The following is a 13,000-nucleotide window of genomic DNA, read 5'->3' on the forward strand; positions in this document are numbered from 1 at the left end:
AATGTTTTTTGGGCGAATTTTACACGATTTTCTTATCAGCGTCAACACTGAAGGCACAAATGCCACTTGCACATATTGTGCTTTTAAAAGTTTTCTCTCGGTAGCAACGCCCTAACAGTGCAGACATTAATTGCAAATATTTGTTTCATTTGATCATATACAATCTACATGCATCTGGACAATTGTTCAGGGCTTAGGATCATCCTCACCCTGACTCCGTTCCAAGTCGACATCCTGCGCCAACGACAATTCCTGGGCTAGATGCCAGTTAGCAAGATGCTCAGCTCACATGGAAAAGAAGACTTACTGTTCCAAAGCTCAGCATAGATACCATCCAGGCTAAGGAGATCATGATGCGAGCCCATCTCAGCAACAACACCATCCTTCAGCACCAAGATCTGGTCACTATCGCAGATTGTGCGTAGACGGTGAGCCACGAACACACTGGTGCGGCTTTTATCTTTGAGGATGCTGTTGATGTTCTGGAGGAGGGCCTGCTCCGTATAAGTGTCGAGAGCGGAAGTCTAGTGGGCATTAGTTGATGCTTGACGATTACAGATGTGGTAGAAACTTACTGCCTCGTCAAAGAACAAAAGTTGCGGATCCTTCAAAATCAACCGGGAGATTGCCAGTCGCTGTTTTTCTCCACCGGAAATCATCATTCCACGCTCGCCCACGGCGGTCTGGTAGCCGTCAGGCAAGTTTTGGATTAGTTTGTGGATGTGTGCCCGCTCAGCAGCCCGGCGTACTTCTTCGTCTGTGGCATCGATCCGACCGTAACGAATGTTATGAATGATAGTGTCGTTGAAAAGAGGGGTATCTTGGGGCACCACTCCAATGGCTTTTCGAAGACTCTCGAGGCTCACATCACGAACATCCTGGCCATCGATCAAGATACGACCAGATTGGACGTCGTAGAAGCGGAACAGAAGACGGAGGATAGTAGATTTACCGCAGCCGCTAGGACCGACAATAGCAAACTTCTGTCCTGCAGGGATAGTGAACGTGGCATCCTTCAAGATGGGACGCTCCGGGTGGTAACCGAAAGTGACGTTCTCGAAGCGGATCTCGCCGCCATTGGTGAGCTGCAATGGCTTGGCGTTGGGTCGCTCCTGGATGGTGACGTTCACCTTCTGCAGGTTGAAGAGAGTCTCCATGTCCAGAAGAGACTGGCGCAGCTCGCGGTAGACAGAGCCCAGGAAGTTAAGGGGGACCGAAAGCTGGAAGACAAGCTGATTGACCATGACAAGGTCACCCACGGTCATAGATCCAGTGGCCACTCCGTTGCAAGCCAGGTACATCATTGCGGCCAGCGCAGAGGAGAAGATCATGTTTTGACCGGAGTTCAGGAATGCCAAAGAGGTAGTCACCTTGATTGATGCGTCCTCGTAGTTCTTCAGAGCTTTGTCGTACCGTGCAACCTCGAATCTTTCGTTGTTAAAGTACTTGACGGCCTCGTAGTTGATGAGCGAGTCCACGGCCACAGTTGCGCCACGGTTATCAGCGGCATTAGCCTGCCGGCGGAACTTGGTTCGCCACGCAGTTGTGGTGATAGTGAAGGCCGTGTAGGCAACCATTGTTGCTGTAGTGATTGCAGCGAATTGGAGGCCATATTGGTAGGTCTGCACAGATTAGTACAGAATGATAGATGATTCCATCGAAGACTTACGAGAATACCACAAACAAGAGATATCTCAAGTGCGGTTGGCACCACATGGAAGACCATAGAAGTCAACAGGAAGCTGATGCCTTTGGTACCACGGTCAATGGCACGGGTTAGACCTCCGGTCTGGCGGGAAAGATGGAAGTTGAGATCCAACCGCAACAAATGTTCAAACACATTTGATGCCACTTTCCGAATAGCTTTCTGCGCAACGCTAGCAAAGACTGCGTTGCGGAGCTCTTGGAACACTGTAGCTCCAATGCGGGTCACACCGTCTGGAATGAATTAGCGATAGGCCTTTCTCCGATATAGCGTGTGATACTCTGTCACATACAAGCGATGATCATTGAGCCGGCCACGGTGTATGCCGTTCCACCTAGAGTTGCAAAGTCCACATTCATTGAGTCGACGATGTTCTTAAAGTAGAAGGGAATCTCCACGTTGAGAATCTATAGCTGGAATTAGCTGCGCCCACTGAAGCTCAACAACGAGTGAACCCTACCTTTGCTCCAATCAGGAGTGACAGTGCCGATCCAACACGGAGTTTCGTACCCCAATCGTTCTATCAGCTATAGTTAATACCCGCACTCTATACCAATAGCGCATGGGTAATACCTTCGGCCATAGGTACTTGGCCATCTCCTTCATGATAGCCCAGTCTGCCTTTCGCTGTTCCTTGTTGGCGGCCATAGGCTCGCTCAGCAAGTCCTTCTTGGGTTGTGCCTTCGTCTCCCCGCTTTCCTTCGGCTTCTGGACAATATTGGCATTTTCGAGCTGTGATGGGGTGGGGGTTTGGACAGGGTTGGCTGCAATAGACGGGTCTTTCTTTTCGGATTTGTTGCGTAAAGGACCTTGGTCCGATGTGAATACTCGCATGTGAGTTCCGACTCGCGTGCTTCGAAGCTGGCCGGCGAAGCTCGGGTGGTATGCGAATGCATGCGCCGTGCGCCAGCAAGGCGCTCGTGCGGCTCTGAGCAGCATGGCTGCTTGTGTAATATTCTGCGACCTCCAAAAATAACTTGTTCACCAACTAAGGGTTCAGTGCATAGTGTGAGTGAGGAGGTTTGGCGGTGCGTAGCTCTCCGATAGCTGAGGGACCTTGGCCGCCGCGTTCGGAGAAATCGTCCACAATGCAATATGGGCAAATTGGTCCGCAAAGAGAGCAAAAGAAGAACAGATTAAATGAAGACCAGAGACAACCACCTTCTTAAATCAAAAGAAACTCCCAATGTCGCAATCCCGAGGGGCAGTTGTGTACGCATGTTCTCGGGAGCACGATTACCCGATTTCCATCTTGTCCCGAAAGTTGGAGACTGACGTAAATTCTCCTTCGATTCACAAACACAATGCGTCTCCAAACCCGGACTTTGTCCTGGACTCGGGTGGTCCCTCGAGCCCACAGACAAACGCGATGTATCCAAATTCGCGCGGCGCCCTCTGGGTCTTCGGCCAACGGCGACAGCCTGCCCCTCGCTAGCACGCCCAGCTCTGTTGAATCTCGGGGTAATTGAGTCTCCGGAGACTAACATTGAGATGGAAGCTGACCTTGAACACTCACAGATGCGCGATTTGACGTTGTCGGTGCTCCGTACTCGCTCCTTTCGGTTTCGCTCTCCGCGTCGCAAAATCTATACACACGACGAGGAACATTGGTCGGACTCAGCGGCAAGGCAGATAATGTATTTGGACCCGCTCACATACTGAATCGCATGGACTTTAATGTTGACGCATGATTTACGCAGGTTATCTCGACCTTGAGCGTCCTGGAGCCCTTCCGCAGGGCCGTTGTTGGAGTGCCTTTTCTTTACCAAAAGGTATGATACGCGCGACTCAATTCAACTCGACGCGAAATATAGGCACTGACAATCAAAAGGTCTCCTCCGCAACCCCCGTCACAGCTCTCGTTTCCGTTCGATCACCCAATACTTCGTTCGCTGTGGTGAACGTCAATGGATCAGTGGATTGGATGGTGGCTCAAAGACGGGCTTTGCTTGCATGGACGGGCCGGTCTCTGTCTATCAAGCCCACTATTAATGCAAACCTGGTTCGTTATCTCATACAATGTACTGTACTCGGCTAATTTGTGCAGAGTTTGTCTCATTGGGGTAGCTCTGAAGTCACCGGCAGAGGTTTAATAGCGCTGGTCGGCAACGGGCAGCTATACTCTGTTGAATTGAAGGAAGGAGAACAATACATTGCGCACCCCAGGTATGGAACCCCATCTTGTTTTCGTCGCCGGCATCGCTAACGAATCGAAAGCAATGTGCTTGCTTACACTATGTCCTCCAACCCCCCTCGCCCCTACCGCTTCAAATCCACCACCCTCAGCTTCCAAATCCCCGGGCTGAAGCCTCTACCGAGACTTCTGCAGAACGCGAAGTTCATTCGCGATGTGTCTGAATCCAAAGCATACAAGAGCACCATGCAGTTCTTCCACAAGCTGCGCACTTGGTCTCGAATGACCATCTGGGGAGACAGAGTAAGGCAGATCCCGTTCTAATTCAGAGCATAAGCTAACGTCCCACCCAGCTCTTCATGCAATTTGACGGCCCCACGACCATCCTCGTGCAGTCCCGTGGACCTCGCATCAACGATGTGCTGTCCGCGCAAGAAGTGAACGAAATCGCCAACGTGCCTCGCGGTCTCACTTCCGCCCCCTTCGAGGCCGAGAAGCCTGCCCGTGACATGGCTGAGCTCACGCGCTCTGTCGAGCAATTGGAGCAGGATATCCACGGTACCAGTCAGAGCGTCGAACAACTCCGCAAAGATGGAAAGGAGGCTGGCCGCGAATAAATAGATTGAGAACGGATCTGGAGTTCTTCACATTTGGGCTATGTATGGACTAGGGTAGGATGAGTATCACGTTGCATCCTGTACAGTATGGGCATTTTTTTCCACTTCAGCTCTTGTCGCCTTTAGTCAATAAACCCGCTGTCTGTTTTTTATACAATACTGTGGGCGGAAACGCCAGACTCATAACATAGAGGTTATTTGATATGAGCCTCACGGGAAATTGACAAAGCATTGTTAAATCTTGACTGATGCAGAGCACTAAAGTATCTACCAAGTGACAGGTACTGATGGTATATCACCCAACACTATACCATTGAGTCCATCACCATTGTAATGGTTCGGTGGTCAGGGTGGTGCTCATCGTAGTCACCCAAATTGACCAAACCTAACATATCAGGCCGGATGCAATAAGTAGCCAAGATGAGGGCACTCTGGATACCAAATTCTTCTCTCCCCCTCTCTCTCCATACGTGTCTCACTAATAGGGCCTCAATTTTGAGACTTTGAATGGCCGAAGGAGTTGCCAAGGTGCACGAATGCCATGCCTCTATCCGAGACGTTTGGGAACCTCCACTGATACAGAGTAGAGTGGTTCGTGTTTCGAATAACGGCCAGACTGATACTAAATGAATTTAGCCGGGTCCTCGAGCTCGAATCCGAAGCAAGGGATCGGGTATTGGTTATGGATTCTTCAGACTAGTTATAGTCCCTTTCTGATGAGAGGGTAACGACATGTAGCCACCTGGGCACCCTTGACAAGCTGAAGGCTTGATCCACAGATGGCTAGCATGAATGATTGTATCAAATCTTGGAAGACCAATAGATTTTAAGTCTTGTCTCTAAAGTTGTACTACATGTTATGTGTGGATTGGCATACTGTTACTACCTTGTCGGTGTAGCGGGAGCTTTGCTCCTCCATACTATGTTTGCCTAAGTGCATTATTGTATCACCAGCTTATGATGTGCTGTTAGTACGCAACTCGCACCAAATTGAAGATGAGGCACTTTCTTCCAAGCTTCTCGTTGTCGAACTGAGCCTTCTGGATACCCTGTACTGGATGCAAATGCTGCCTAAGTGCTTTTGTGGCAATTCTCTCACGCCTGGTAATTAGCTGGCACTGTGAGCCACTGCCATCCACAGTCCCTATCCCACTATGGAGTTAGTATCCAGGTAGGCTATCTGCACAAGCGAAAGACACATAGCGAACACCCAGGGCTAGCTCTCAGGGGCACGTTCGGTTACCAGACCACATTGAAACCAGCGAAAGCCGAAGTATATCCCCGTCAAATGCAAGCTTATGCCCAATATTGGTCAAACCTCGAATATACCGGGACGATCGAGGGCAAGTCCGATATCTGATCATCGGCCAATTCGAGAATGGGGTAATTCCGGTTCGGCCTTTTCGGGCTAAGACCAAATCTCCGTTGAATCTCCGCCGAATCAGAGTCGGGCACTCATTCAAGCAATGGAGCTCCATGGACACTCCGGGCCCACTACCGGGGCGTGAGAATTTGTGATTGGTTCAACCAGCTCGCTTTTGTTTGCAAATCACTAAGAAATCTCGTCCTCGGCCTTAGTTATGCGCGATTGACCGATAGATATAAGAGAGTGTCCCAAATTTTAAACTTAGCCTTTAATATAGAGCCTTCAGATTTCGACGGTCAACGGGCGATACCTTTTCAATCCATCTTGTTCAACGTCCTTGTTTCATCTGCACTCCTGCAGATGCGCCAGTATAAGTAGTTCTGATCCAAGTCTACACATTCTACGATCAAAGCCGACATGACGACTCACGAGAAAACGAGTGTCGCTCCCTCACTAGACAGCGCTCAGAAGACGGATAATGCAACTCCCGATACCAGCGTGTACGGAAATGACCCCGAAAAGCAAACGCCAAACTCCCTTGCTACTGGCCCGGCGCCCGCAACGCCAGCAATTGGACCGCCGCCAGATGGAGGCGCGCAAGCATGGCTCGTCGTGCTGGGAGCTTTCTGTGGATTGTTTGTTAGCTTCGGCTGGATCAATTGTAAGCGATATCTCAAACGACAACTCAGAAACCAGCATTCTAACCTTAATCAGGCATCGGAGTCTTCCAAACCTACTACGAAAGTCATCAACTGAGCAGTTACTCCACCAGCACAGTAACATGGATCACCTCTCTAGAGACGTTCGTGATGTTCTTCTGCGTAAGCGACCATCCCATTCCTAATCCCAACCCCTTACCACCAAACTAACCAACCCAGGGCCCAATCTTCGGCACAATCTTCGACAGCCACGGTCCCCGCACCATTCTCCTCGCCGGCACCTTCCTACACGTCTTTGGTCTAATGATGACCTCCCTCTCAACAGAGTACTACCAATTCATCCTCGCGCAAGGAATCTGCAGCCCCATCGGCGCAAGCGCCATCTTCAACGCCTCCGTCAACTCCGTCAGCACCTGGTTCGCCGCCCGCCGCGCCTTCGCCCTCGGCGTCACAGCCGCCGGCTCCAGTCTCGGCGGCGTCATCTTCCCAATCATGGTCACCAAGCTGATTCCCGAAGTCGGGTTTCCCTGGGCGATGCGCATCTGCGCTTTCCTCATCTTGTTCATGTTGGGTATTGCCAATATGACCCTCAAATCGAGACTCCCGCACCGGCCTAAGCCGTTTGATATCTTGAGTTTCGTGCGGCCGCTGGCGGAGTTGAAGTTTGCGCTTACGCTCGCGGGTGCGTTTTGTTTCTTCTGGGGTATGTTCTTGCCGTTCACTTTTGTGATTACGCAGGCGGAGCGATATGGCATGTCGGAGAACTTGGCTGGATATTTGATTCCGATTCTCAATGCTGCTAGGTATGTTATTCCATTACTGGGGTGGGAGCCGGGCGGGTTAGGGTTTGAGGTCGACAAACTAACAGGAGTATAGTATCTTTGGTCGTACGTTACCTGGCTACCTAGCCGATAAAGTCGGTCGCTACAACACGATGGTAATCACGATGTTCTTCTCCGCGATCCTCGTGCTTGCGCTGTGGTTGCCATCACGTGGAAATGTCCCCGCTATCATTTTCAGCGCCCTGTATGGTTTCGGATCTGGGGCGTTCGTCTCCCTTGCGCCGGCTTGCGTTGCACAGATCTCGGATCTGCGGCAGGTGGGCGTTCGCAACGGCACGTTCTTTGCGGTGATCTCGTTTGCGGCGTTGACTGGTACTCCTATTGGAGGTGCTTTGGTGCCGGATGTCTTGCACGGGGATTACACGCACTTGCAGATTTTCTGTGGTGTGGTGATGATTGCGGGGGCCAGTCTGTTTGTTCTGGCGCGTGGTGTCATTGGTGGATTTAAGCTTAATAAGGTGTGAGTTTGGCTCGAATATGCGAGCGGTTAGAAGGTTTTGCGATACCCCCTTAGATGTGATGTTAGTGTTTAATAAAGAGAGTTAGAGTTAGAGTTACCCCTGGATTAGCTGACAAAGTATTCGTGAAAGGAGAAAACAATAGTATCTTACTATGAGGACTCATATTTAGGTACTTCTACTCGATATAGGACAGGAGAATAGGAAACAAAGAGTAGTCAATAGATAACTCCGGGCGATCTTAACTTGACAGGCTAGACAGTATGCGTGATTAATTGGGGGAACCGTGCGCGGGCCAGAACTTCCAGAAGATGACAACCACGAGGGATCTTGTCAACCCTTAAACACAGCACACAATATTGTGACTTTACAGCTATGCAACTATACAACTATATGCAGAACAATCTAGAGTATCATATTTTATACCACATCTATTACTTCTCGCGAATAAAAACCCGAATAAATATAGTCAAACGCCTCGAACTCAAGGTGAAACGCACACGCATGTCGCGATACACTCGGCGCTAGTTCAACTCCACTTCTCCTTTCCCTCCAGGCCCTACTTTTCTCCCTGACATATCTTCCTGCACAATTCCCGGGGAACCGCAACCCCATCCATTCCTTCACCTCACACTCGTTGCACGTGCACGCGACCATTGCATAGCCGCCGCATCTTCCGCGTAAGTCTTCAGTACTCCGTAAGCAACACGGATCTCAATTCCACTAACACTCCCAGCCTTTCCAGTTCCCACCTTTTCCCCCAATCTCAATCCCAATCTCAATCCCACCTTCCCAAAGGCAATCCGCACATTCCACACACATTCACCATGGGTCTCATCGATAAGCTCCAAGCCAGTATGTTCTTCCACAACCACCACCATCTAGCCAACCCACCCTAATAACCCCAGAACTCGAACTCTACCGTCTCGAACAACGCTACGCCCGCCGCAAGCACCGCAGCAACTTCTCCACAGGCGCCCAATACGTCGACGGCGAATACGTCTACTCAGGCGCCAGCTCGCCAACGAGTACCGTCTCCAAACAATCGACCGGGACCTGGCGGCCCACGTGGGGAAGTCAGACGTCGCGATGATTGAATACCTCGTGGTTTAGCGCTTGCCTTTTTTTTTTTTGTTTTGGTCATGGTTATTGGGATTTTGATTGTTTTCTTAGCATTTCCTTTCCTTTCATTTCTCTACTTTCCTTTGGAGGTTGGACTCGCGTGACGATCCGCGGGGTCTGATTCTTGTACATGTTGTTTTCTTGGGGATCTTTGGGGATATCTTCTGTCTCTTTTTTTTTTCTTTATGAGTTTCATGTGTGGCCGGATTCAAAAGTGATTGGTTGCTTTCGCTTAGATTTTGGTTTGGTCTGCTTCTTTGCATCGTTTAGATGTTCGATTATCTGATTCGATAAATTATCCGCTTTGGTTTATTGGTTACTTGGTTGAGTAGTACGTAGTACGTAGTAGTGGTTTTCACTTTAGACGAGTGAATAAGGTAAAAAGGTATGGGTGATACTATTAAGAATAGCCGGTATTCACCGATAGTTCACCCCATGCTAGTTGGGCTAGTTAGATGTTCACATAAATACAGTAAGAAAGGCCTATGTAAATGGTTCACTATTTCTTCTTGCGGCCTCCAATGCCTAGCCGTCCTAGGTTCGGAAGACTGGACTTGTGTTTGTGTGCAGCTCCAAGGATGGAACTGCCTTTCGCTCCATGATCCACAGTGCGTCCGGCAGCTGGTCCGGCGCCAATATTGCCAGCCGGGGCAGAGGGCCCGCCGCGTGGAGCATCGGGAAGTCGGTTCTTCGAGCCATCGGCGGCAGCGGCAGAGAGCGCAGCTGTCAGGGTGGGGTTCTGGGCATCTGGATTCCGGTGGAGCTGGGAAGACGAGCGACGGGTGCGCTCTTGGACAGCCTTGAATTTGTCGAGGAGATCGACCCAGCGGATGGTGTTTTCATCACGAGTCTTGAGGCGGGTGCCAGTCGTACGGTCAAATGATGGAGGGGCGGCTTGGATGGTACTGGGGAACATTGTCTCAGCATCCTTCTTGGACAGGGGAGTAGAAACCTTGGGAGAGACCGGGGAACGGCAAGAAGGGACATACTTGCGGGGTCCGCTGTGAAGGAAGCCAATGTTGCTGACGCTGTTTAAACGGTTCTTGAGGGCGGCGAAAGCGGAGCTCTGGGGGAGGAGCATGAGGACGCCGTAGAGACATTTGTACAGGAATGGGTATTTTTCGGGTTCGAGGAGTTGGAGGCGGAGGTCTGCAAGATGAACTTGTTAGGACTGGAACTTATGGGTATGTTAGAGACGCACATGTGAAGACTGGAGATTCTAAGAGTTGCACCAGTTTGTCGATTTGGATCAGCATGTTAACTGTCATTTCTAACTCGGCACTGCACACGTGAACGTCAGCTGTGTCCTTTGGTTTGACTGCGATCTCCTTTCTACCCACAAGATCTGAAGGAGGTTGTATGCTTGCTCATATGCCTGAGCAAGGAGACAGAGGGAGAAGGTGGACACGGCGTTGTGGCACCATGACCTGAAGAGCGCAACAAAGAACAATTGACCATCCTGTAATCATTATTAGCTTTTGAATCCACATGATTAGATTGACAATCGCACTTTCGAGTCAAGATTCCTCAATCTCTTTCGCAGCTCCGAGAGCTCAGGAGCAGTGATTAGGTTATTGTTCAGATTCTGGACCATGATACTGGCAAACTCGAGATCCTGTTAAGGGTCAGCATGAAGAATCTCCCAAGAGTGGCGTAGAACCCACCTCTTCCTTCTCAAGACACTCTGCCAAGGTCCGATAGATACGCTCTGGACTCAAGTTGAGACAAAGTTGTCTGATGATCAGATTTCCACGCGCTTCAAGTAAGTGCCTGTCGGTGGAGAACAGCTGCAAGAGATTCACCATGAAGGATGTAAAATAGCTATCTTCGCTGTTCCTCGAAATCTGAGAGAGAAGTTGAAGGTCCTTCGTCACAACAGCATCTGAAGGATCAGACAGGGTCTTCAGCAAGGCTGGGAAAGTACCATCGTTGAAGGCCACGACCTTCCGCGGGGCTTTCTGATGTAACATGATGAGCCACCCGAGGGCAGCAACTCTAGTCTTGTCGTTTTCATTTAGGAACTGTAGAGTGAGAGAGCTGACGGCAGCCGCGTAGTCGAGATCCGTGGGAGGCATCGGTGTGGAAACACTGCTACTGCGAGGAGTTTCCGCGAGTGAATTTTCCCGTGTGTGTCTCCTCGTGTCAATACTCGAGGTCTCCGAGGGTCTGATGCCAGGTGTAGATGATCGACGCTCTATGGTCTCTTTGCTGGATGTAGCAAAGGGTGCTCTAGACGAGGTTGTTTGGAATTCCTCGGTTGTGTCGCTGGAAAGAGAGTAGATGTACTGCATGAGAGATGTGTTGACCTGATTTGCCGCCGCTCCTACTGAGTCTGAGCCGCTGGACATGGCGGGCAGCACTTGTGTTAAAAGTCGGGGAACAAATGGAAGGATGTCCTCGGGACTGATCTCGAAAAAGGCGTCAATCCAGCGAAGCGCGGTCAGTTGCATTTCCTCCTCTGTAACGATGTAAGTAGTTTGTCATAGCAGTCATGTAACAACAAGCTCACCATATAACGTGTTGACAAAGCCGACAAGGATATCTAGAATCTTTGGATGATCGATTTGAACATCCTGACCCGGAATCCAGTCGCCATCTGCTTGAATGTATTCGTCGGTAGAAGCTTCTGATGCAGAATCCTCCACAGCGATGTCATTTCTGTCGTCAATGGCGCCTTCGGCCTGGAGGTTTTGCTCTGTAGCACTGCTCGGGTTGTCGCTAGCGGCTGAATGTCTTTTGCTCTTTTCGCTCTTGCGGCTTTCTTCGATGCCCTTCTTAAGTCGCGTGATTCGCTTGATCTCCAGCAGGAACCGATCGAGCAACGCCTGGGTTGCGATGTTCACATCGTTGTTTGGTCCACCGAGGAACTTGATCAATCCCTCTAGGAAGTCAGGTAGATAGCTCACTAGCTCTAGATCGGGAATGGTGTCCAAGAGTGTCAGCCACGAGACCAGGAAGTTGCGAGTGAACGGCTGAATCACATGAATGCGCTCTTGTAGCAAAGGAATAAACCGCGCAAGAGAGAAAGCCATAGGAAGCTCAGGGTCTTCTTGATTTTCTGTCTCCGGCGTATCCTTTTCATTCATGTGTAGTATCGAAACGTACGAAGCCGCTGACTCGGCGACAATGTCTTTCACAAGTCGGTCGAGAAGCTCCGCGCCATTCTTCACTGAAAGCTCCGAGTCCGATGCAAGCTATGCCGCATGTCAGCGTATGCAACCATCCAGATATCACATCACTCCTTACCTTTGCCAGTGCGTCGAAGATCTCGTTGAAGAATAACAAGATTTCTCCCTTGGCAACCTTGGCGATGTTGTACATGCTCTCACATGCGTAGTATCGGACCCTCGCATCTTGATCGGAGAAACATGCCAGCACGGGCGGCACAATTTCACTTAGGTACGGCGCAACTCCATCCTATATCCCATGTATTAGTCTCAGATACTCCCCGGACATAGTCACTTATACACACCGATCCGAGAGCAATAGAGGCCGCAGCTAACCCAATCAACCCTCCATTCCGGGCGTGGGGCTGATGCACGGCGTACGCATAGTCATGGCAAAGCTGCTCAACGATCTTTTGTATTTTCTCATGCTCGTTCTGGAAAACGGAGTCGCGGACAATCTTCTCAAGCCTAGACAGATACCACAGCAGTTAGCGTAAACTCCTCGCTTCTTCCGTTGTGACAAAGAATCCGTACTCCAGAGCACCCTGCTTCCTCCTATCGTAGAGCTTGTCGTTCAACAGCCGTTGGATTGAATGATCCATCACCCAAAGCAGCCTGTGCTGCAATTTTCTCCTGGCTTGGTTGGTTAAGCAATGCTCATGGTGGGAGAGCCTTGGTAACGGTGTTGCGGTATTGAAGACGGAGATCGCCAGAAGGTCACGAGCTCACAAGTCGAGTGGGAGCCGTCGGCCTTTCGGGAAGATGTGCAGATAAGAAAGTCTAGATCATCGAGTAGCTAGATCGAATCAGGTTGAAAGGTAAATTTTATCACCGGGTGTCGAAGATGCGTTGGCAACGTGGAGGTGAGGAGATCCAACCGCGGTGTGACGTATTGTCAGCAGTTCCAGTGGAGCCTCCAGGCAAGCTGTG

At 50.3% G+C, this 13,000-nt stretch overlaps 5 protein-coding genes across 5 annotated transcripts; 3 read left to right on the plus strand and 2 right to left on the minus strand.

Moving 5' to 3' along the window:
• Positions 1-186: 186 nt before the first annotated feature.
• atm1 (ATP-binding cassette Fe/S cluster precursor transporter ATM1) lies at positions 187-2,644 on the minus strand (the record flags this gene model as incomplete). The annotated part of the gene is made up of 7 exons (XM_056960192.1): positions 187-257; positions 308-524; positions 576-1,622; positions 1,670-1,938; positions 1,998-2,112; positions 2,166-2,225; positions 2,279-2,644. The coding sequence occupies 7 exons, from the start codon at positions 2,642-2,644 to the stop codon at positions 187-189; spliced, it is 2,145 nt and encodes a 714-aa protein (XP_056806347.1).
• Positions 2,645-3,009: 365 nt separating this feature from the next.
• N7506_010900 (AIM24 family protein) lies at positions 3,010-4,456 on the plus strand (the record flags this gene model as incomplete). The annotated part of the gene is made up of 7 exons (XM_056960193.1): positions 3,010-3,166; positions 3,224-3,342; positions 3,406-3,477; positions 3,537-3,707; positions 3,753-3,871; positions 3,923-4,142; positions 4,193-4,456. The coding sequence occupies 7 exons, from the start codon at positions 3,010-3,012 to the stop codon at positions 4,454-4,456; spliced, it is 1,122 nt and encodes a 373-aa protein (XP_056806348.1).
• A 1,783-nt stretch (positions 4,457-6,239) lies between these two features.
• N7506_010901 (MCT family MFS transporter) lies at positions 6,240-7,787 on the plus strand (the record flags this gene model as incomplete). The annotated part of the gene is made up of 4 exons (XM_056960194.1): positions 6,240-6,483; positions 6,537-6,643; positions 6,701-7,284; positions 7,358-7,787. The coding sequence occupies 4 exons, from the start codon at positions 6,240-6,242 to the stop codon at positions 7,785-7,787; spliced, it is 1,365 nt and encodes a 454-aa protein (XP_056806349.1).
• An 821-nt stretch (positions 7,788-8,608) lies between these two features.
• Positions 8,609-8,874, plus strand: N7506_010902 (uncharacterized protein; the record flags this gene model as incomplete). Its single annotated transcript, XM_056960195.1, has 2 exons — positions 8,609-8,636; positions 8,690-8,874. 2 exons carry the CDS (start codon positions 8,609-8,611, stop codon positions 8,872-8,874), a joined length of 213 nt encoding a protein of 70 aa, XP_056806350.1.
• A 528-nt stretch (positions 8,875-9,402) lies between these two features.
• On the minus strand, positions 9,403-12,672 carry N7506_010903 (VAC14 family protein; the record flags this gene model as incomplete). The annotated part of the gene is made up of 9 exons (XM_056960196.1): positions 9,403-10,052; positions 10,105-10,184; positions 10,244-10,362; positions 10,414-10,518; positions 10,568-11,361; positions 11,413-12,097; positions 12,150-12,320; positions 12,376-12,538; positions 12,605-12,672. The coding sequence occupies 9 exons, from the start codon at positions 12,670-12,672 to the stop codon at positions 9,403-9,405; spliced, it is 2,835 nt and encodes a 944-aa protein (XP_056806351.1).
• Positions 12,673-13,000: the final 328 nt, after the last annotated feature.

The sequence above is a fragment of the Penicillium brevicompactum genome (genome assembly GCF_028827555.1).
Source record: "Penicillium brevicompactum strain IBT 35665 chromosome Unknown utg000007l_segment0_segment0, whole genome shotgun sequence".
Taxonomy (NCBI): Eukaryota; Fungi; Ascomycota; class Eurotiomycetes; order Eurotiales; family Aspergillaceae; genus Penicillium; species Penicillium brevicompactum.